The following is a 20,338-nucleotide window of genomic DNA, read 5'->3' as shown; positions in this document are numbered from 1 at the left end:
GCCCGGCGCTGAGGCGTCTGCGCGTCTCTTGCAGGATGTGGCGGCCGTGGTGCGGGCGGCCCGGCAGGTGAGGCGCACTCCGCGGCTCGGCCGGTGCGGCCCGCAGCACGGGCTTCAGCGCTGTTTGTGGCTGTGACAGGCGGCGGTGGCGGCGCTGGTGACGGTGACCGAACGAGCGGGGGAGTTCCGGAGCGTGCTGGAGCTGTCCGACAGGTGCGAGGCGAGGGCCTGGCGCCCTTTGTGACTGGGGCCGTGCTGCCCGCCTCGCAGCTCGGCTGGCCTTCGCTTCCACTTCAAACTTTCTTTTCCCCGTGATCTGTCACGGTGCTGGTGTGTGTGCTATGTTCTAGGTTCCCAGGGTTCGTGCTGCCGTGTCTGGGCGTTCACCCTGTGCAGGAGGTTTCTCCAGAAGAGCAACGCAGTGTTACTTTAAAGGTAAAGCAACGGCAGGTAACCTGGTGCAGCTGTGATGTGCTGTTATGTGGACATGCCCGAGGGATGGGATGCCATCCAGAGACCTAGACAGGCTGAGCAGGGGGCTCAGGAGAACCTCATGAGGTTCAGCAAATCAAAGTGTAAGATCTTGCACCTGGGTTGTGGCAACCCCCGCTATCAGTACAAGCTGGGGGGTGTAAGGATGGAGCACAGCCCTGCTGAAAAGGACCCGGGGGTACTGGTGGATGGCAAGCTGGACATGAGCCAGCCCAGAAAGCTGACTGGATCCTGGGCTGCATCAAAAGAAGCATGGCCAGCAGGGTGAGGGAGGTCCTGTCCCTCTGCTCTGCGCTGGTGAGACATCACCTGGAGTATTGCGTCCAAATGTAGAGTTCTCAGTGCAGGAAAGACATGGATCTGTTGGAGCACGTCCAGAGGAGGGCCACAAAAATGATCCAAGGGATGGAACACCTCCCCTGTGAGGGCAGGCTGAGTGAGCTGGGGCTGTTCAGACCAGAGAAGAGAAGGCTCCAGGGAGACTTGAGAGTGGCCTTTCAGTATCTAAAATGAGGTTACAAGAAAGAATGGGACAGACTCTTTGGCAGGGTCTGTTGTGTTAGGACAGGGGGACTTTGTTTCAAATGAAAAGAGAGGAGTTTCACATTGAGACTGGACATAGGGAAGAAGGACTAGATGACCTTTGGGAGTCCCTTCCAACTCAAACAATTCTATGATTCTGTGCTATGGCTGCGCTGGAGATACAAGGGGGTGTCCTGGTCTGCCTGATTCCCAGTTAGTTGTTTCTGTAAGGTTGAGGACACAGCAGACCAAACCCCAGGGCCTCCAGGATAGCGTCTGCTTGTGTGACTTCAGCAGCACTGGGTGCCATCTGGCCCCATTAGTGATGCTTCAGCCAAACAGTTCTAAAAATCCCAAGTGAATAGTTTGCTTACAGTGAACAGAATGCATCGTGTTTGCAGATGGCCCTTTGTTAGCATGGGAGTGAGAGAATACCAGTTTGTGCCCTTAGCCTGGGAAGCTTGGAGAGCTGTCTGCAGCCACGTAACATGAACAGACTTTCTATGGGCTTTGTTACCTCTTCTGATCCTATGGAAAATTCACCTTGAAAGGAGGGGTCTTTGAGTAAAGGAGGAAAATCCTGCAGGTCTCTGAAATACAGCTGGTGGCTCAGCTCCCAGTAATAGCAAGTTTAAGGTACGGAATTTAAGAGGAGTGAAGGGAAAGGCTGATGATACAAAGCTGGGAGAAGTGGCTGACACAGCAGAAAGCTGTGCTGCCACTCAGCAAGACCTGGGCATGCTGGAAAATTGGGCAGAGGGGAACCTGATGAGGTTCAGCAAGTGCAAGTGTAGGGTCCTGCACTTGCGGGGGAATAACTGCATGCATCAGTACAGGCTAGGGCTGACCTGCTGGAAAGCGGCTCTGCAGAGAAGGAACTGAGTGTCCTGGTGGACAACAGGTTGGCCATCAGCCAGCAGTGTGCCCTTGTGGCCAGAAAATCCAAATTAATCACAACTCTATATTCATACAGCTTCCGCCTCATATGGTCAGTGAAGATTGCTTTTGTTCTTACAGGATCTGGATGGAGCATTGCCACTTATAGAACTCTACAAAGATAAGTTGGTGGCAATTGGAGAAGTAAGTAGATTTCCAAAATGGGTTTAAACGTGTATGGCTTTGACAGCATCTGCCACCAGAGTTACAAAAACTTAGTGAACACTTGGCTTTGTGTATGCAATAAATATTGCTGGCGGTCTGAAAGAACACCAAGTCTGATTTGTAATTCTCTTATTGTGCTCTCCTTCGTAGATTTTCCCAAATCCCTGTTTTCCTTCATTATATTGTTATTAGGAAATAGTTACCCTTGTTCAGGTCCTTCCTCCCTTCCGCAACACAGTTAGGCCAACCTATGGTTTCAACATGCCTCAGTAACTTATGTAAGTCCTTTTTTCTTGTGATCCCTTGTCTATCTCTATCCACATAATGTCTACTATAGTGTATTCCCTTATAAACAAACCGAGGCTTGAAAAGTTTAGGGTAGAGTCTGTCCCTTTGGTAAGTCAGTAGCAGAGGGGTTTGTGGCTGGTTCTGCACTTGCTGGAGGAAAGGCAATTGTTGAAAGAACTTGGAGCTAAACTTGTTGTGTGGAGCCAGGAGTTGAACTTGGTGATCCTTATGGGTCCCTTCTAGTGCGGGACGTTCTGTTATTCTGTAATTCTGTGTTGTTCCTGTATTTTATCTCAAGGTCTTTCGTTGGTGTAACTGCAAACTTGGTTTCTTTGAGAAAGTTTAAATTCTGTTTGAATATATTTAGATCAAAAGACTATAGAATTAATGAGTAATTTTTGCTAGCAATAGGACTAAGTTACAGGTTCAAGTCAAAAATTCAGCTTACACTGGAGATCCAGCTTTGAGTTGTAATCTGAAATAATATTTAATAGTATATAAAAACTCAGAAAACTACTTACAGATTAAAATGCTAAATACAGTCCCTGCCCTCAAATGCTTTCATAATTGAAAGTCTTATTTTAAGAATAAATTCCTTTCTGAATTAAGCTGCAGCTGTGGCTACTGCCTTTTTAATTACCATCTTTTCATAGAATCATAGAATCATAGAATTAGCTAGGTTGGAAAAGACCTACAAGATCACCTAGTCCAACCATCCACCTACCACCAACAACCCCACTAAACCATGTCTCCCAACGCTATATCTAAACGTTTCTTGAACATCTCCAGGGACGGTGACTCAACCGCCTCCCTGGGCAGCCCGTTCCAGCGCCTGACCACTCTTTCAGAAAAGTAGTATTTCCTAATGTCCAGCCTAAATCTCCCCTGGCGCAACTTGAAACTTTTGTAAATACATTTTGGAATGCCTTGCAGGTTTGAGCCTTTTTTTCTTTCTTTTTTCTTTTTCTCTCTATGCTATTGTGGTTTAGTCAAGCGTTAGACCTGGACAACTTTCTCACTTCTGTTCTTGTACAATAGGTTGGATTAGATTTCACTCCCAGATTTGCCAGCACAGATGAACAGAAGGAAGGACAAAGACGGGTTCTGATCAAGCAGGTTGAGTTAGCAAGAAGACTGGATTTGCCTTTGTAAGTTTTACTAATATGAGAGTTTTCCAGATCTCAGTAACCTCTGGAAATAGTTCCCACGATTTATAATTACTAAGAGACTCTAGAACTCATGTGGTTTAAACTGGTATTAGTGTCCTGACAGTCTTCAGCTTGAGGTATAATTACTGAATTTTGCCCATGAATAGAGTGGACTTGTCTATTCAGTCCTCACAATGTTGTTGCTAATTACTCACTGTCGCTGAAATGATTTAAATACATATCTCTAGTCTTTTTTTTCCTGGTAAAAGTGGTAACACAGATAAATTGTTTTCTTCCCAACGTGCTGTTGGTTCATTGCAGCTTACTCTAGGGAGCCTGCTTTAGCAGGGGGCTGGACTAGATGACCTCCAGGTGTCCCTTCCAACCCCTGTGATTCTGTGATTCTGTAATTTATGTTTACTGAAAAATAGATATAGATACTGTTGCTTAATTTCTTAATGCCAGGCCTCTCTCTCTTTCCTTTGCAGAAATGTTCACTCCCGCTCAGCTGGTAGACCAACCATTAATCTCTTAAAGGAGCAAGGTATGTTTTTAATGCATTTTTTTCCATCTTACTTTTTGCCATCTGAATTTCATAAAATAATTTCTTCAGTTTTGCAATGCTTTCCTATCTTTTTGTGCCCGGGAAACTTGGGAAGAGCGATGCAGAGATTCTGTATTTACTCTTTAATGGGACTGAGGTTCAGCTGGAAGCTGACACTGTGAACCTGCTGTAAACACTGCTGATGAATTGGTTTGTTTCTTTTCTCTAAGGCGCTTCAAAGGTGTTGCTTCATGCATTTGATGGGAAGCCATCTGTAGCAATGGAAGGGGTGAAAGCTGGATACTTCTTCTCCATTCCTCCTTCCATTATAAGGAGTGATCAGGTAATATTTAAAGGGGATCACTCCTTGGTGCTGGGGGACTGCAGGCGATGGCTGGCAGCTTAGCACGTTGGCAAACATAACTGCATTTTTACTGTGCAGCTCAAAAGAATGCTTGGTTGTTTGGCTGTTTTTTTATTAAGTCTATATAGTTTAAAGGGCTATCACAGACAGATGTGATTACAGTCACTTGATGCTTTTTGATAAAAGATCCTGCTTTCAATTACTTTTAAAATTGCCTTTTTACTTTGGCTAAATTTTGTCTGGGATTTTTGCCTTAGCTTGATGTTTGGGGGAGAAATTTTGGCTAAAACAGTTCAGCTATTCCTGAGAAGCAACCATTAAGAAAATAGGTGTTTTTTTTTTCTCATTTTGTTGTGTTCTGATGAACTTTTCTGTGGAAACTTTTGATATTGTAATGTTTTAGAGTAGGGAAATGACACGTGGAAAAGGACTAGTTTTTATCTCAGTGCTATGGCACTTTTTGTTCAAAAGGAAATCCACTTACCATTGGCTAAGTTACAGGTCTTTGAAAAGTTGTGATTAGCCCATGGCGTGCCCCTTGAAGCATCAGCTATATTGCTTAAGGTCAGCACTGGCCAGTTTCAGCGCTGGACTTAGTGAAATGCTGCTTCTATTTCTAGTCTGGGCTGCTGAAACTATGCTGACTTCTCAGGTAGCAGTCTGTTTCCATCCTACACCGTCATCATTTTCTGTGATGAGTTCAGGAAATGTATGAAAGGAAGAGGCATCATTCAAGTGGAAGGCTTGTGAGGGATGGATATAGTTGGGGGTGAGGGTAGGAAACTGCAGAAAGTAGAGCAAACTGGAGCTGAGGGGTAAAAGCAGAGATGGGAAAAAGATATTCAAATACTGTATGAACAGAAAAGTAGCAGATTAAAACTGCATTGACAATCTAATTGTAGGGTATTCTGTGCAAAATAATCACGTACTTTGATAAAGTAATGAAGGTTCCAGTATTTAGGTAATAGTGCTTCGGATGTTTAGAGTCACAAAAAATGGGATAATCCTTTTTTAAAAGGACTTCTTGGGCAGCTCCTGATATTTTTGCTGCCATTGTTGATAGTATACTGACAGTGGCATCAGTGTCTTAGAACATTGTTTTTAAATGCAGAGCTTATCTTTATATCTTCCATTTTTTCCACAAGTCTGAAGTGCGTAAAGCATTTAATAGTTATCTTTATTTTCTTCAAGAAGCAGAAACTTGTGAAACTGTTACCTCTGGAAAGTATATGCTTGGAAACTGACTCTCCTGCTCTGGGGCCTGAAAAACAGGTAAATGATGGGGGGGGACTTCTACGTATGTATATCCACAATGACTCCTTGTGGAGGTTAGTTGCTAGCGTGGGAGAGAGGAGTAGTGTAGGCATGGACAAGGCATGAAAGAGATTGCCAGGTGGAAATTCAGAGAAGTAGCTAAAGAGGTGTTGCATTCCTGAAGCTGGGAAAGGAAAAGAAATTCCAGAAAGGATCATGGGGGAAAATGGTTCAAGGACGATAGATATCTATAATTTCTCTACTCAAGATACTACAATGTGACTAGAAGTGTGTCAGGAAGTACTGAATCTGAAGCACTTGTCATCTGGAGGGATCTGTTATTTGGTCTGTTTGTGGTTTTTTTTTTTTTTAAATCCAGGTGAGAAATGAACCAAAAAATGTTTACATTGCTGCAGAATATATTGCTAAAATTAAAGGAATTCCAGTTGAAGAAGTTATAGAAGTGACAACACAGAATGCACTGAAAGTATTCCCCAAACTTCATAACTTTCTTCAGGTATAGACTTAGAAACTGAAATACATGATGTTGCTGAAACTATTGGTTATGATGTAATAAATGAAACCAATTCACCTCTTGGCCTTAAGTGGGGTTTTGCTATCAGAGAGGTCAAGAAGTGAGCACAGTGTTGTACAGATACAAGTTACAACAAATATAGTGAGTTCATCAAAGGTCTTCTGTATACAACATTATTGTCTTTTAAATGTGATAAAGATAAGTTGTTCTTCATTCCGCTGACTGGAAGTCACCTGTCTGTGGCCCCACGTGTGTGATGTGTTAGCTCCACTAGGACCTGCTTGAAAACCCCAGCGGGATGGATGTGCTCTGTGTGTCAGGCAGACTGGGCTCTGAGCAGAGCAGGTGTGGCAACTCCAATCTTTTCAATATGCAGTTAGAAGGAAAGAATGGCAGTCCTTCTACTTTCCCCCCTCCTTTTCCCTTGCATACAGTAACTTAACAGTTGCTCAGATTTTGGCTATTTTGAGAAGGCTGAGCTTTTATTATTATTTTTTGAATCGCTCTCAAAGGAAGAACGCTGGATTTGGTCTTATCTGCAGGCTTACTCTTCTGTCTGCCCTGTATCAGGAGCAGCAAGTGCAATGTTCTGAGATCTTAGAGGGACTTGTCTGCTGTGGATTCTGCTATGATAGCCAGTGTTCTAAAAACTGGGTATTGTGTTGCCTCAGTACCCAGTTACAGTACCCTGTATGAATGTGCATCTGCTGAAATACTGAGCAGAATTTTGTTGACTTAAACAACAATGAAGAGGTGAGTTACAAATGACACTTGTTCTGAGAGCCAAGTAGGGAGGTACAGGCCTTGTCTCCCTGGAGATTGTTAGTAGCTCAGTGAAGCAAATAGGGAAGTATTAGTTTTCAGTCCATGACCATCTTTGGTAGAAAATCATGCAACATACCAGCCCTTGGCAAGAGCGTTTGGCTTTAAGATTGGGCACTCACATGATTTTCCAGGTTAGACTTCTTCCTGTCTTCCTGCATAAGCATCTTCCTGGTTGCCCCTTTGGAAAATGGTTTGTAATGCCCAATTCTGAATTCATCAGATGTCTACCTTTCTGTGGGTTGGATGAGGAGGACAGATAATATTGGCTTGATTGGCATATTAAGTTGCTAGCAGTAAATAGCTTAGAGCTGAATGCTTCTGTCTTACAGGTCAGGACAAATGTTTTGTTTTGTTTTTATTTGCTGTTTTGAGAATTCAGATGGGGAAGGTATCAGCTCCATCAGGTAAAATAGAAATGGGAGCAAAAGCTTGCAGTGTAAGCCATCCCCATGTTGTGGTGTTCTGCTTTTTACCCAGAGTTATCTTACCAAATGTAGACATACGTTTCTAAGCAGTCTTGCAGCAAACAACAGAACTTGAAGAATTAGTTTCTATTATAGTCTGCATGCAGCTCAGCACCATGTGAATCTCCTGAGGCTTTGACCCAGAGTAGTTAGGGCCATTTGTTATCCTGGATCTGCAGGCACCAGTTCCACCAAATTAGTAAAGGACAGAGTTTGCCTCCAGGTGGTTCTAGGGAACAGGTGTGCAATAGTCTTTAAAATATTTATATGATATTAATGATTATGTTGTCACAGGAGATGCTAAGCAGGTGATACCAGGCTACCTGACGTGTGCTTCATGCTGACTGTGTGAAGCATGGAAATACAATCATGTATGGAGAAGGACGAGAAGCTGTACCAGCTCTGGACTGCTCTTTGGTTGCCTTTGCTAGCTCTGCTCCTATAGCTGGCACTGAGGGCAGCAGGCTCTGGAAATAAGCTTGTTTCTTTGCACAAGAGATCACCTTTTCAATGTGTTCATTTAGCAGTGAGGTCGAGTGCATGTGTGCTGAACCCCTGCTACTTATCCTGCTGCTTATTGTGATAAGAGTTTGAACAAATGGACCAAAGGCATTTTCTGGAGGTGCTTTCAACTGGCTCCTATGCAATGCATAGATAGGCTCTTTAGAAGCAGAAACAGTAAATAATTGGCTGGAAACGCAACTTTTATCACTAATGAGCTCCTGCTTTTGTTTGTTTTTTCATTAATGCTGGCTAGAGCCTTTGTTTCCGTTACAGAGCAGGAAAAATGAATTTGAGAGAGTTACTGGCTTAGCAGAAAGGTTTGTTGTTCTTCTCTTTGCTTTCTATATGGAATTTAAAAAGACGCAGTTCAGATCAAAGAAAAATTACAGACTGCCACAGCAACTCATTGTCTCAGTGCTTTCCTCTCCAGCAGGTGGTTATCCCTCCCTTAGTGCCCCAGGGCTGGTTTTCCATGGACACGACCTCCCTTCCTGCCCTGAGTGCTAGCCATCTTTTGTGCCCCTGTACTGCTGTGAATCATGTAACTGTGAAAAAGAATGGTGGAGAGAATAAACAATGAGGCACTAGGACATGCAGCCCACTCTATCCAAAGCTGTTCCCTGTGGCACCACAACGGGTGTACGCTTGGGTTTTGTCTCCTTTAATGGGCATGTTAGGATCTTGGGTCTATTTTGGTTGTGCCAGGGCTGTGCGTTCTGTCACTGAGTAGTGAAAGCTGATGCTTGTTTCCTTGTCAGCCCAGCCTCAGCGCAGATCAGGCAGTCCCTGTGTTAACAGAAGATAACTCATTGCACAAGCAGCGCAGGGATTTTCTTTCCAAGGGATTTGGGACCTCCTCACCGTGGCAGACCCGCTCTCCTGTGCGTGCCCGGTCATGCTCCCATTGCAGCCCTGCAGTCCCACCCCACTGGCAGCCTCCCCGTTCCCAGCTCCTCATGCATTTCCCTCATCCCTGCTGTGGTACAACCCTGTGGGACCAGGCCTTCTCGCACTGCACTGCCAGGGCTGGGAAACTGGAGGGCCGGGGGTTATCTGGCAGGAAGGCCTGTCCTTGTGAAGTGCGCTGCTGGAAAGGGCAGCTTTGAAGTTTCAGTTGGCCTGGGCTTGTTGCTATAAATACATGGAGAGAGCACTTTTGAGCTCAGAGTCTTTCTGGACACACAACAAAGAGGGAGGAAGCGAACAGAGCACTGTGGGAAGAAGTTAAATGGAGCACCATGTGGGGAGCTCCCATCAAAGCACCCCTGGATAACTTCCCTTCTGTTTTGGGGTCACCTGCATGGGAAGCTCAGGGTGGAGTTGAGCTCTGTGCTAGCGCCATGTAACCTGCATGTATAGATGTCAGTGCCCTCTGAAAACATCCATTGCCAATCTATGTGTCTGTCTGGGACTTTGTGCTTGTTATAGGGTGTTGGGAATCAGGGATGTGGCATTCGCACAAAACACATGTTCACGCATACAATCAGCCAAAGCAAGCATTTAAGTATTTTATTGCACGTACACTGATCCACCAAGAGATCCCAGAAGGATGATCATCCAGCACATCTTGGATTGGACATAAGGTACCTTATGGGCTTCCCATCCTTTCTCCCCACGGAGACCCCATGTTATGGTTCTTCACCTTTTTTCACTAGTACTGGTACTGTTCTCTCGGTGGTAACTGGGTTGTGTTTACCTGATGGGACTGCCCAGGGTTTGTACATGCGATAGTCCCAATTTTGTCCCAAGCTGCGTGACACAGCAGAGGAAAGGTCCCCATTGAAGCAAGCGGAGAGAAAAGATAGAGGGCTGCTTTCTCTCCACGGGACTTTGCCAGTGATCTGCTCATGCATGGCTGCACCACCCAGCGTGCCTCTGGGCTAGCTGTCCTTAAAAACCCCATCTGGAGTTCAGCTTTCAGCCCTTGATAGGTGTGACTTAGAATGGAGGAGGGAGGAGGGGAGAAAGGAACAAATCTTGCGTAGACCTCTTAGTGCATTAACACCCATAGCTTAGTTGTGTTATTTTTGTGTAGACTGACAAACCTTTGGAGTCAGATTGTTGTAAGAAAGAGCTGTGTCTGTTTGAAAGCCCTTTTTCCATTGTAGATAGCAGTTCTTCTCTACCCAGTGAGTCAGTATTTAGAAAAAAACATTGTTACCACCACCACCAACAAAAAGTTAGTTTAATTTCATAAATATGAACCTCAGGAACACCAAGATCAAATTTCCCTTGTTTTTATACACAAGCCGTGTTACTGTAAATAAGCATGCTGTGTGCAGTGCATACACATGGGGAAGGGTCACAACTGTGCCTACACAGGTGCTCAGAGCACTAACAATAAAAACAAATGAAATCTAGTCCGACATTTACAAAGATTGTCTTAAACTTCAGATAGATGCAAATAGGATCAAGAAGAAAATAACATCTGGCCAGTGGTGACCACTAGAAAATAAATGTTTAGAGGAAATCAGAGATCAGAGATCACAGCCGCTTTGCCATGTGCTGTCCATGTGATCCGGCCATAAAGCCACTTTGAGTGATTGAGAGAGGGTGGCTCGGGACGGAGGTGTCCTCATACGGCTTTCTGCCAGCTATTACTTGTATAGCCTTTGGACCTGGCGTAACAGCTACAAAGGTGGGGTTGGATAATAGCCATCCAGCTGTGACAGCCTGATCAGAACAGCATCAGGAGTGAGTCAGTGTAAAGGGAGATGTGAAACTACCTTTACACCTGGCTTCTGATGTGTCTTATGCTGATAAAAGTGTTAAAAAAAATAGAGATCAGGATCTGCGGAAAGGGACAGCTGTCTGTGTTTGGTCTGGGACATCGCTGCAGGATAGTGCTCTTTTCATGGAGTAATTAAGTAATTAAGATAAAAAAATGAACTTGCTCAGTGACACTGTTTTTTGAAGGCATGGGTTTGCACTGAGCAAAAAATTTGTCTTCTCACTCAGTCAGCAAATGATTGCTTCCCATGAGGGGGAAGGTCAGAATTGCCCCTCATTTTATTTACCAGCGGGTGCAGGACACAGGCTTAGGCACACCTTTGGAACTGATCGCCGAGATGTCTTTGTATTCACTGCCTCCGCTGACACAGACTGGTGCCTGCGTCTGTGCTCAGACATGTGGCTCTGTGCTCAGGAAGCTCTCCAGCACTGGGCTGGTGGTACTACTTGGTGTTGGTCTGGTACCAAGCGCAGTCACAATGTGTGAACCTTTACTACTTCCCTGGGAGGGAACCCACCTGACTGTTACCTTTACTTTTTTTCCAGCCATTATGTGGCACGATCAGGGTATCTATCCTTGCGGAGTTCCTGGAAGCCGTTTCAGCGCACTATAATTAGATTGCACGAGGCTTGGCCTTCTGCTTTATTTTCCAGCTATCGTTCTCCAATATCTGAATCAATGCAGAAGGAGAAGTGATTGATGGGGAGGCTGCGGGTGACCAGGGGTGACTTACACGCCGTGGAAAATATCAGTGATACCAGTACTCCCCGCAGACCTGTTTTCCTTTGGAATGAAAATGAGATGCTGGGATTTGAGCAAGGCCTCATGTAGCAGCTGGCTGGTTTTAAATGTTTTGAAATGAGAGGCTGAACTTTTTTACCTTCACCTCTACCCACTGAACTATCACTGCTTCTAGCACCCAGACATTTACCCTGGGAAGAGCTGTGCTAACATGAGAGTTAGCGTGTAATGAGGAATAAAAGAAGGCAACAGTGAGCAGGCACCTGGGGACGCTGCTGAGCATGGTGCACCCAAGCCACCAGCCAGGGCGTTCTTTCACCAGTGTGTTCAAGTAACCAGTGGCTTTCCACTAGCTCTGGGAGTCTGCTTGCTGACATCCAACACAGCTTTCATCCTGTGCGTAGCTCCAAGGGGCCCACGTTCCACAGCCTGTGAAGAGAAGTAAGCAATCAAAAGTTATTCTCAGGACCCAAGTTATTTCCTCTTCATTCCTCTCCTAGGGTTTCTAAAAGCTGCCAGCCACTTGTACTGTGTGAGGTCATAAGGGACACAAATGCTCTGTTTAGCCTGTGTTTGCAATTCATTGGAAATACAGGATTATCTCCAGAAGCTTAAACAGTCTGAATGCCACTCTGGCAAATCTGGTTTGTGTTTTGAATGTTCCTATATTGATTCTGCGGTGAGATTGACCTTGTCATGTGCTATTCTGCTTTGTTTTGTTTTCCTGGCAGCACTGGAAATTAATTAAACAGATTCCACGTTGGAAAATGAGTCCAAACAATGGGTCCTTCCCTTGGTCCAAACAAATAGGTGTAGTCAAAAACAGGTAGATCAATCCCCTTACTTACGCCTCTTTAAAACTCTCTTCCCGTGTTCTCTCTAAATTTCATCCACTGTAAGAGCCTCAGTGCAGTGTAACACAATATTTTCTTTTTTACTGGCCTGGTCTTATTATTTCATATAAGAAGAGTCACAAGGATTTAAAAGATAAATAATATGTAAGTCAGCATGTCAGCTTTTGACAGGACGAGGGGGAATGGCCTCAAGTTGTACCAGGAGAGATTTAGGCTGGACATTAGGAAACACTACTTTTCTGAAAGAGTGGTCAGGCGCTGGAATGTGCTGCCCAGGGAGGTGGTTGAGTCACCGTCCCTGGAGGTGTTCAAGAAACATTTAGATATAGCGTTGAGAGACATGGTCTAGTGGGGTTCTTGGTGGTAGGTGGATGGTTGGATTGGATGATCTTATAGGTCTTTTCCAACCTAGCTAATTCTATGATTCTTTTGGGCTGAAATTATGTGATAGCTGCTCCAGTAAAGCATACCAGTGAATGCATTCATTGACACCTTGGAGAACACTGAATTATCTCCCCAGTAGTAAAACAGGAGGAGAATTTTCCCTGAGATGTTCTGGCTTTGCGGCTAATCTGAAATAGTCAGAGTCTTGCTAGGTGTACTATAAAGAGAGCTGTCTGAAGGGGTCTTTGAAGAATGCTTGCAGTGCTTTCCCAACAAAAGAGCAGAAAAAGTCCCTTTTGGTGTCTGGATGGCTGAGTTCCTGTTAAGTGATGTAGGCTGCAGGAATGTTATTGCATTTTCCATAATGTGCTATCACAGCCAGGGGCTTGGGCAGGCATTGTTTTTTTTATTATTATTTTTATTCAAGTCTAAACAAAAAAAATCCCTCTGATTTTTAGTTACGCTGAAGTCAGCCAGAGTCTTCCCTATGGAATAGAGGTAGGCCTTTAAGGAACATGGCTCTCTTCCTGCTGATAACTTCTTCAGAGAGAAATTGGGAACTTCAAGCTGTTAGTAAGTATTTGGGTTTCCTCAGTAGTAAAAGTAAAACATTTCTCAAGATCGGGTGAGCAAACCTGTCTTTAAAATACAAGCGCCTTTCCATACTTGGCTCTTAGTAGATTCAAATCCGCATTTCCCTTCCATCTAATTTTCAAAGAGTGTGTGCACGCAGACCAGACAGCTAAGTTGAGATGGAGCAGGTAGTAAAAGAGAGTAGGGAGACCGAAGTCCTGTTACAGTGTTTTTTCATTGGTATAGCACATTAAATTGGTGCAGGTTGTTGTTGTTGTTTACTGTTTATAAAGAATTCAGATGGAGGTTACACTTTTTTAATAGATGAAGAAGCTCTTATCCATGATGAATAAGAACCCAACAACTTTTTACCTACTGTATTTGTTCACTTTTATTTTTGGTACACAAATTCTGTGTATGTAACATTTTTTCCCCACTTGCTTTGCTTGGAAACTCAGGAGAAAAATTCTGTGATGCATTACAAACTGACAGCTGACTACAAAAGGAAAACCAGATGGCAGCATGACAGAAGGACCAGATGTACATTTCTGCATCTTTTGTATGGATTGAGACATCTCAGAATGCTAATGTCTAATATTATTTACAGAAGAGTACCCTGCTCACTTACCACTCCCCATATTTCAAAATTTAGAACTTTTCTCTGATGCTTGACTGTACTTCTGTGTGCCTGCCAGTATATAAAAAAATTGCATACAGGTCACTGACAAACAGCCCTACTACGGGCAGTTAAGTTCCAGAATTAAGGTGCCCAGACAAGCACCTGGAGTTATCTATGAACAAACTTGAGTTAAGTGCTTTGTATTGCAGATACTCATTCTGTGAGAGAGGTTATGGCTTTATGGGGAGAGCAGGAGAATGTTGCTGGAATGAGGACTGTATAGGAGGAAGAGGATGTTTACATTTTCCCTGTATTCTTTTAACAGCTTTCAATGAAGAAATTTAAACATGTGACTCTTTGACCTTTATTTCAAGTCCAGCTTACTGAAGTTTGTTTAATATCTTGCTAAAGTAGTTCATTTCCAGCTCAGCTGGAACTTCAGATCTTTTGTTCTGAAATCACTTTCTTAAGCTGCTGTAGTTGGATTTTTTTTTTTTTTTTTTTTTTTGTCTAAAGACAAGTACACTGCATTTCTTCAGTGGAGGTTGTCCCTGCACTGAGATCAATGTTTGCATTGCAAACTGTAACTGGGAGTTGAGTGCTTTATAAAATAACATTTAAATTCTTGACAGTAAAGACTGAAGTGGTTTTGAACATTAAAAACAGAAAATCCTGGAAATCTTAATTGTGTGCCAGGTGCACACAAAAATTCCAATTTTATTTTCAAAGAAGTGTTGGTGTTTTGGCAACATTCTACAATCCCAGTCCCAGTGAAATGTTCATTTCAGATTCCTACCCTTAGGCTCAAGTTCCACAAAGATAGATTCACTTGTGGATTTCTAGGTGGAGGGCTTAGATGCTGTTGTGAGAATTGGAAGAAGAACGTGCCTAGGAATTAATACCACTGGAATAACCTAGCTGGGAGCATTGGAAAGCTAACTACACCTTGAAAGCAGCACTCTGTAGCTGACTTCCCTTTATTTTGTTATATGCTCTGAACTGAAATAAAAAGGCACCTTCTGAATAATATTTCATCCAAAGATGGCATTATCTGAAAGATGAAATTAAAGTTTGGAAATAGCTATGAAAGTATATCACTTTTTCAGTGGACAATATATTACAGTAATAGTAACGAATTTTGGGTGAGAGGCTAGATCGAAAAAGGATAGCAGCAGTTCTAAGCTAAATTTGTCCTGAAAACCTTGACATCAGCCTTCTGTTTTTAGTTTCATAAATTATCCAGGACGTGTTGAACTCCAAGGATGCACATTTTAAGTGAGGAATGGCTGCTTCTCACAGGATAACTTTCTCCTGCTGTTCAGCAACATCCTTGGCCCTGCTTCTCATGCAGACAGATGTAAATCAGAAGTAATGGTTGTGAAGCCTATGAAATACAGCAGTGTAAAAAGTTAGGATGCAAGTATCAAAGTTTTTCCTGGTGCTGTTAATTTGTTCTGCCTTTTCCTGTTTAGGAATGTACTTCTGGAGATAAATCACAGAGATGAAATTGCATTGACTTCATCTCATCAAAATCAACCTGGTTTTACTTCACTAAGGTCAGTGTAGCTGTGGCAGTGATGTACTTGACTTCAAGTTGATCGGTTGTAAATAAACTTCTTTCTGGAAAAAATCCACATTCCTTGTGGGAGCTAGCTTTCATCCAGGTTCTCATTCTACTGTCAGTCTTAGGCTCTTCTTCTCTAAAGTCCCCTGATGACCTCCAGGGCTTTAAGGGAAACCTATCCTCTGAGGTGCAAGCCAGGCTGTGCTAGTTCTCCCTCATACCAAGCATCTGCACTGCCTTATCGTGTCCATTGCAACCAGGTGCTTTTTTCACTGCCTCAGACATCATTTTGAGAAAGGTGTCTGGTTATTTCTTCTGTGTGGGATTCCTGTGTAGAAAGCAAGTGAAGCTTTGTGTGTTGTCATGCAAAGAAGATGCTGTCTGTTTGGTGTGAAAGTGAAAGCTCAGATGTGTGCAACTCTAGAACAGGCTGAATTTGAACCTTACCCAGAGCATATTTGCCAGCACTAACTCTGCCTGCTGTGCGGAGTCAATAGTGTAACAGTAGGAGAAGGGAGTATGAGAGAAGAACAAAGCCTCATTGCCTATGTCTTTAGGGGTGAGTATTATCATTGGGTGGACTGCAATGTGACCCAAAATACAATGGGAAAAAAAAAAGTTAAATGAAATCAGATCACTGTTTACACCTTCTTTGGAAAGAACAAGAGCTATATCTGTGTACCCAAAGTGCTGTAGTCCTTTCACTATGCTGCAAGGCCTACTACAGTGTGAAATTTTCCTGTGTCTGAATGAGCGGGGGGGTATGGGAGCTCCCAGTCCATACTAAATACTGAACAGTGACTATCCCAGGCCAACCCTTTGGTAAGGATTGCTCTAGTGGTTGAGCAGTGTAGACGGCTGGGCTCCAGTGACAACGAACAAATACCGTTGGAAGTATGAGATGTGGTCTCAAGATATTTTTTCAGCACATCTACTGACATGTAATGCTGACACACCTAAAGTGAAAGCAGACTCTTCTGTTGCTTTGATGTTTAAGAAGAAGAGGAACCAAAACAAAGTCCTGTTTTTAATAAGGTTATGCTTCCGCAGCAAGTAGCACTTCAGAGTTTAAGTCGGGCAGAAGAAATGAATTTACCCAGCATCTGATCAGATACAAGAGAAGTACAACTAGATCAGGCTTTTTCTTGGAAGGAATGAAGGAGGCAAGGAGGGTCTGAATCTGGTATAGGTAACTTAATCGCAAAAAAAAGCAGTTTGCTTATCTGTGAATTCAAGATTCGCTTCCTGTAGTCTCTAAAAATCCATAGTGCCTGCAGTCATCACTACCGTTGCTTAGCTAAGTGCTCAGGGAAAGCAAACATAGCCAAGTTAGCATTTTGAAGAATGTGTTCATAGTACTATTCATGGTCTAAATTAGATCAGGAACTGTGGCTTAAATAGATCACCTGATGTTAACTAAAATACCAAATCATAATTAGCGAGGAAACTTAAGGCGGGTGGCTAAGTCCATCTGCCACTCATACACAAATCTGATTAGGCTCTAACATATGCACCAACAATTTGTGGTATGCTATTTGCTGAGCACATGTAAAATGATTTTCCACAGAAGCCAGTAATAAACTTAAATATTTTGGTATTTTCCTAATGCTCTTTGAAGAACAATACATTTTTATAATGGCACATTGTCCAGAGCAGCAGAATTATAAATCATAGTGGGGCTGCCAGATACCACTCCTACACAAACACGTATCGGGCAAGGTTTAAGGGAACATCACTTATTGAGGTGACAACTGACAGCCTACACATGCTACATGTGAGCCACGCAGCCTGATTTCTGGGGTGTGCATCACATCAAACTGCGGAGGGTGGGTGGAAACAAGGAATGCTTTGCCCATGGCTCTTGATGCAGCGAAGGACTGAGGTAGAGGCACGTTCCCAAGCACGGTGCCAGTCCAGGGCACCCTCTGCCTCAAGTCAGGCCTCCATCTTTGCCATCTGTGTCATAACCCATCAGTGCATTTCTTCACACTGGAGCTGCAAAGAGACGAACCTATGCCCTGAGGGGAGCACTGGGCTGTGTTCCCGGGAGCATTTTGTGGCGGGGCAGCAGCGCATGCAGCCTGCAGTGCACCTGATGGGCGGGCCGCCACGCACAGGCCTGCAGCCGCCCGGCCCTGTGGCACAGAGTGCAAAAGCTGAGAAAGAGCTTATGGGAACGAGATTATGCTGCTGATACCTCCGGGACGCTGTGGGGATTATTTACGTCATTTCTGTCTCCATATGCTTTCCTCTCATCTGCAGTGAGAGACTTCAGAGGTTCAGGCTAAAAGACTGTAAGCATAGAATACAAGGGCAGCCTGCTGGCAAGCACCACCACTCAGAATGCAACTCAGCACCTGAAATAAATAGGGACTGTTCTGCCCAGAACGACAGCGGGCGTTGATACAGAAACAGCACCTTCCCGCTCTGGAAACATCCCACACCAGGAGCTGGAGCTGCAGACGGCGAGCGGGAAGCACTCTCAGCGCCGCATCCCAAAGCCCCGCTGCGCGCAGAACGACACAGCCGCTCCCGGCTCCGCGCAGCGCCGCCTCCCGCCCCGCCCCTCCTCGCTCAGAACCGCCCCGGCCTCTCCCCGCCTTCCACTGCCCACGCCGGGTGCCCGAGGCCGTTTTCCGCCCGGCGGCAGATCGGTGATCTCGCGGGGCGGCGGGCGCCGGCTGTGCCAAGCTGAAACCGCTGCTGCCGGGAAGCTGGGCGGGGAGACGGCCGAGATGGTGGAGGACGGCAGCGAGGAAGAGGAGGGGGAGGCTGAGGGAGAGAGAGGGGAGATGCTGGGGGCCCCGCAGCACAACGGCTTCCTCCCCGGCAAGGAAGCGGAGAACGGCAGCCCAGGAGGATGCGCGGCGGCCGGGGCCGGAGGGGGCGGCGGGCGGCCGGAGACGCGGCTGTCGCGGCGGCGGCTGGCGGTGCTGGCCGTCTTCAGCTGCTACTCGCTGGTGAACGCTTTCCAGTGGATCCAGTACAGCATCCTCAGCAACGTCTTCGTCCACTTCTACGGCGTGTCCTTCACGGAGATAGACTGGCTCTCCATGGTGTACATGGTGGCCTACGTGCCGCTCATCCTGCCCGCCACCTGGCTGCTGGACGCCCGCGGCCTGCGCCTCACGGCGCTGCTGGGTGCGGGGCTCAACGCGCTGGGCGCGTGGCTCAAGTGCGCCAGCCTGGCGCCCGGCCGCTACGCGATCACCATGGCGGCGCAGGCCGTGTGCGCCGTCGCGCAGGTCTTCATCCTGGGGCTGCCCTCCCGCGTCGCCTCCGTCTGGTTCGGCCCTGCCGAGGTCTCCACCGCCTGCTCCGTGGCCGTGCTGGGCAACCAGGTGAGGGGCTGGCGCTGGCTTCGAGCCTGTGTGCCGGGGAGGTGGGCTGAGGCGGCGGCGGTGCTGGCGGTGGGCACGAAGTGATGGCCGTGGTGGTGGTGGCATGAAGTGCCATGAATTACAGAAGAATTTAGGTTGAAAAGACTTCTAAGGTTATCGTGTCCAGCCCCGTCCCATCCCCACCGTGCCTGCTGACCACCTCCCTCAGTGCCACATCTACACGGTTCTAGAGCGCCTGCGGGGACGGTGACTCCACCTGCTCCCTGGGCAGCCTGTGCCAGTGCAGCACCGCTCTTTCTGAGAAGAAATGTTTCCTGATACGAGGTGGCATGAGGTGATGGTGTGGTGTGAGGCGGTGGCGTGAGGTGGCAGTATGACTGAGTCAGATCTCCTCACATCCCCTGCTGGTTTATCAGAGCTGGGCCAGGCACCTCTGGAAGCAAGGGTGGAGATGAGGTGCTGCTCCTTTTTCTTCCCCTGTCGCCTTGTTCTCAGCCCACGACCCTGCTTGTCTGTGGCAGCAAAATGGTAGAACTCCCAGCAAGGTCACTGGTGCAGGCTGAGGTCTTAGGTGTGGTTTTGTTAAGGTAATATAGGTTGTGTTTTCCATCTGATGAGTCCGATGATTTATGACTGTGCACTTTGGATTATTAGTGGTAATATTTAGGTTAAGGTTCTCGCTGTAGTCTACTTCTGTATTAGCAACTATTCTGATGCTTTCCCACAGCAATTCATTATGCGTCTTTCTCTGAACGAGTAAACAATCCATTTTGAACTGAAAATTATTATTAATAATAATATTTTAGCAGTCCAGCAACAGTTTTGCATCTGCTTTCCAGAATCACGTTTCAGGTCTCTTTGTCAGCTACATCTCTGCACTTCCAGATGCTCACCAGTCCTCCCAGTGGCAAGGAGCTGCTGGGGCCTCCATTAGGCAGTAAGGTGGCCAAGGCCCACCCAGCTAGTGCTGAAACTGGGTGTGGGACTGTGCATCGCTCTGATGCTGGTGAAGGAGAGGAACATCAGTGCAGGGATAGTCCCACATCACATACATTATCTGTCGAGGTGCTGCTTACTTGCAGGTGAAACACAGATCTCTGAGAGCGTGGCTGTTCACCCGGCAAGGGTTGTTTTGAGCACCAGGTTTTCAAAAGTAGTTCCTCAGATCGAGTGTACCAGGCTCTTTCTTGATCCTTCTGACCATAATCTCTGTACTGCAGCTGTCTGTATGGAGAAGGTGAAAAATGGTGTCGCTGAATGATTGTGGGTACCACGTAGGGTTGTGCTGATGGGGGGGGGGGGAGGGGGGGAAAAGCCCTATGCATTAAGAAAAAGCATAGTAGTGTACTCTGCTTATGAGCTTCATATACTGAAGGGTGAGGATCGCCTGTGCAAAAAAGGGAAAAAAAAAAAAAAAAAAAAGGAAAGGAAAGACTTCCAAGGCAAATGCACAAAGGCTGCTTTGAAAAGCCTGCTGGCACACCTCTGGT

The 20,338-nt window shown here is 45.6% G+C and overlaps 1 protein-coding gene across 11 annotated transcripts in view; it reads left to right on the top strand.

Moving 5' to 3' along the window:
* The window catches only part of LOC110395691 (putative deoxyribonuclease TATDN3), a 30,548-nt gene that overhangs the window by 162 nt on the left and 10,048 nt on the right, over positions 1-20,338 (top strand). The window contains exons 2-13 of one of the 11 annotated variants that reach the window (XR_002436578.1): positions 35-67; positions 140-213; positions 351-435; positions 2,032-2,094; positions 3,442-3,551; positions 4,040-4,095; positions 4,326-4,438; positions 5,651-5,731; positions 6,093-6,230; positions 12,245-12,339; positions 13,210-13,324; positions 15,416-17,107. Coding sequence is in view for 9 of the 11 variants with exons in the window: in XM_021390398.1 (XP_021246073.1) it covers positions 35-67; positions 140-213; positions 351-435; positions 2,032-2,094; positions 3,442-3,551; positions 4,040-4,095; positions 4,326-4,438; positions 5,651-5,731; positions 6,093-6,230; positions 13,783-13,989 (960 nt within the window). In the remaining 2 variants the exon portion in view is untranslated. Of the gene's footprint in view, positions 1-34; positions 68-139; positions 214-350; positions 436-2,031; positions 2,095-3,441; positions 3,552-4,039; positions 4,096-4,325; positions 4,439-5,650; positions 5,732-6,092; positions 6,231-7,831; positions 8,638-11,317; positions 12,340-13,209; positions 13,326-13,782; positions 15,356-15,415; positions 18,849-20,338 lie in introns of those variants that run through there. The other 10 variants (XR_002436577.1, XM_021390399.1, XM_021390401.1 and 7 more) reach the window with 10 other exon arrangements.

Source organism: Numida meleagris, chromosome 3, assembly GCF_002078875.1.
Source record: "Numida meleagris isolate 19003 breed g44 Domestic line chromosome 3, NumMel1.0, whole genome shotgun sequence".
Taxonomy (NCBI): Eukaryota; Metazoa; Chordata; class Aves; order Galliformes; family Numididae; genus Numida; species Numida meleagris.
This window is presented reverse-complemented; position numbering and strand designations above follow the sequence as displayed.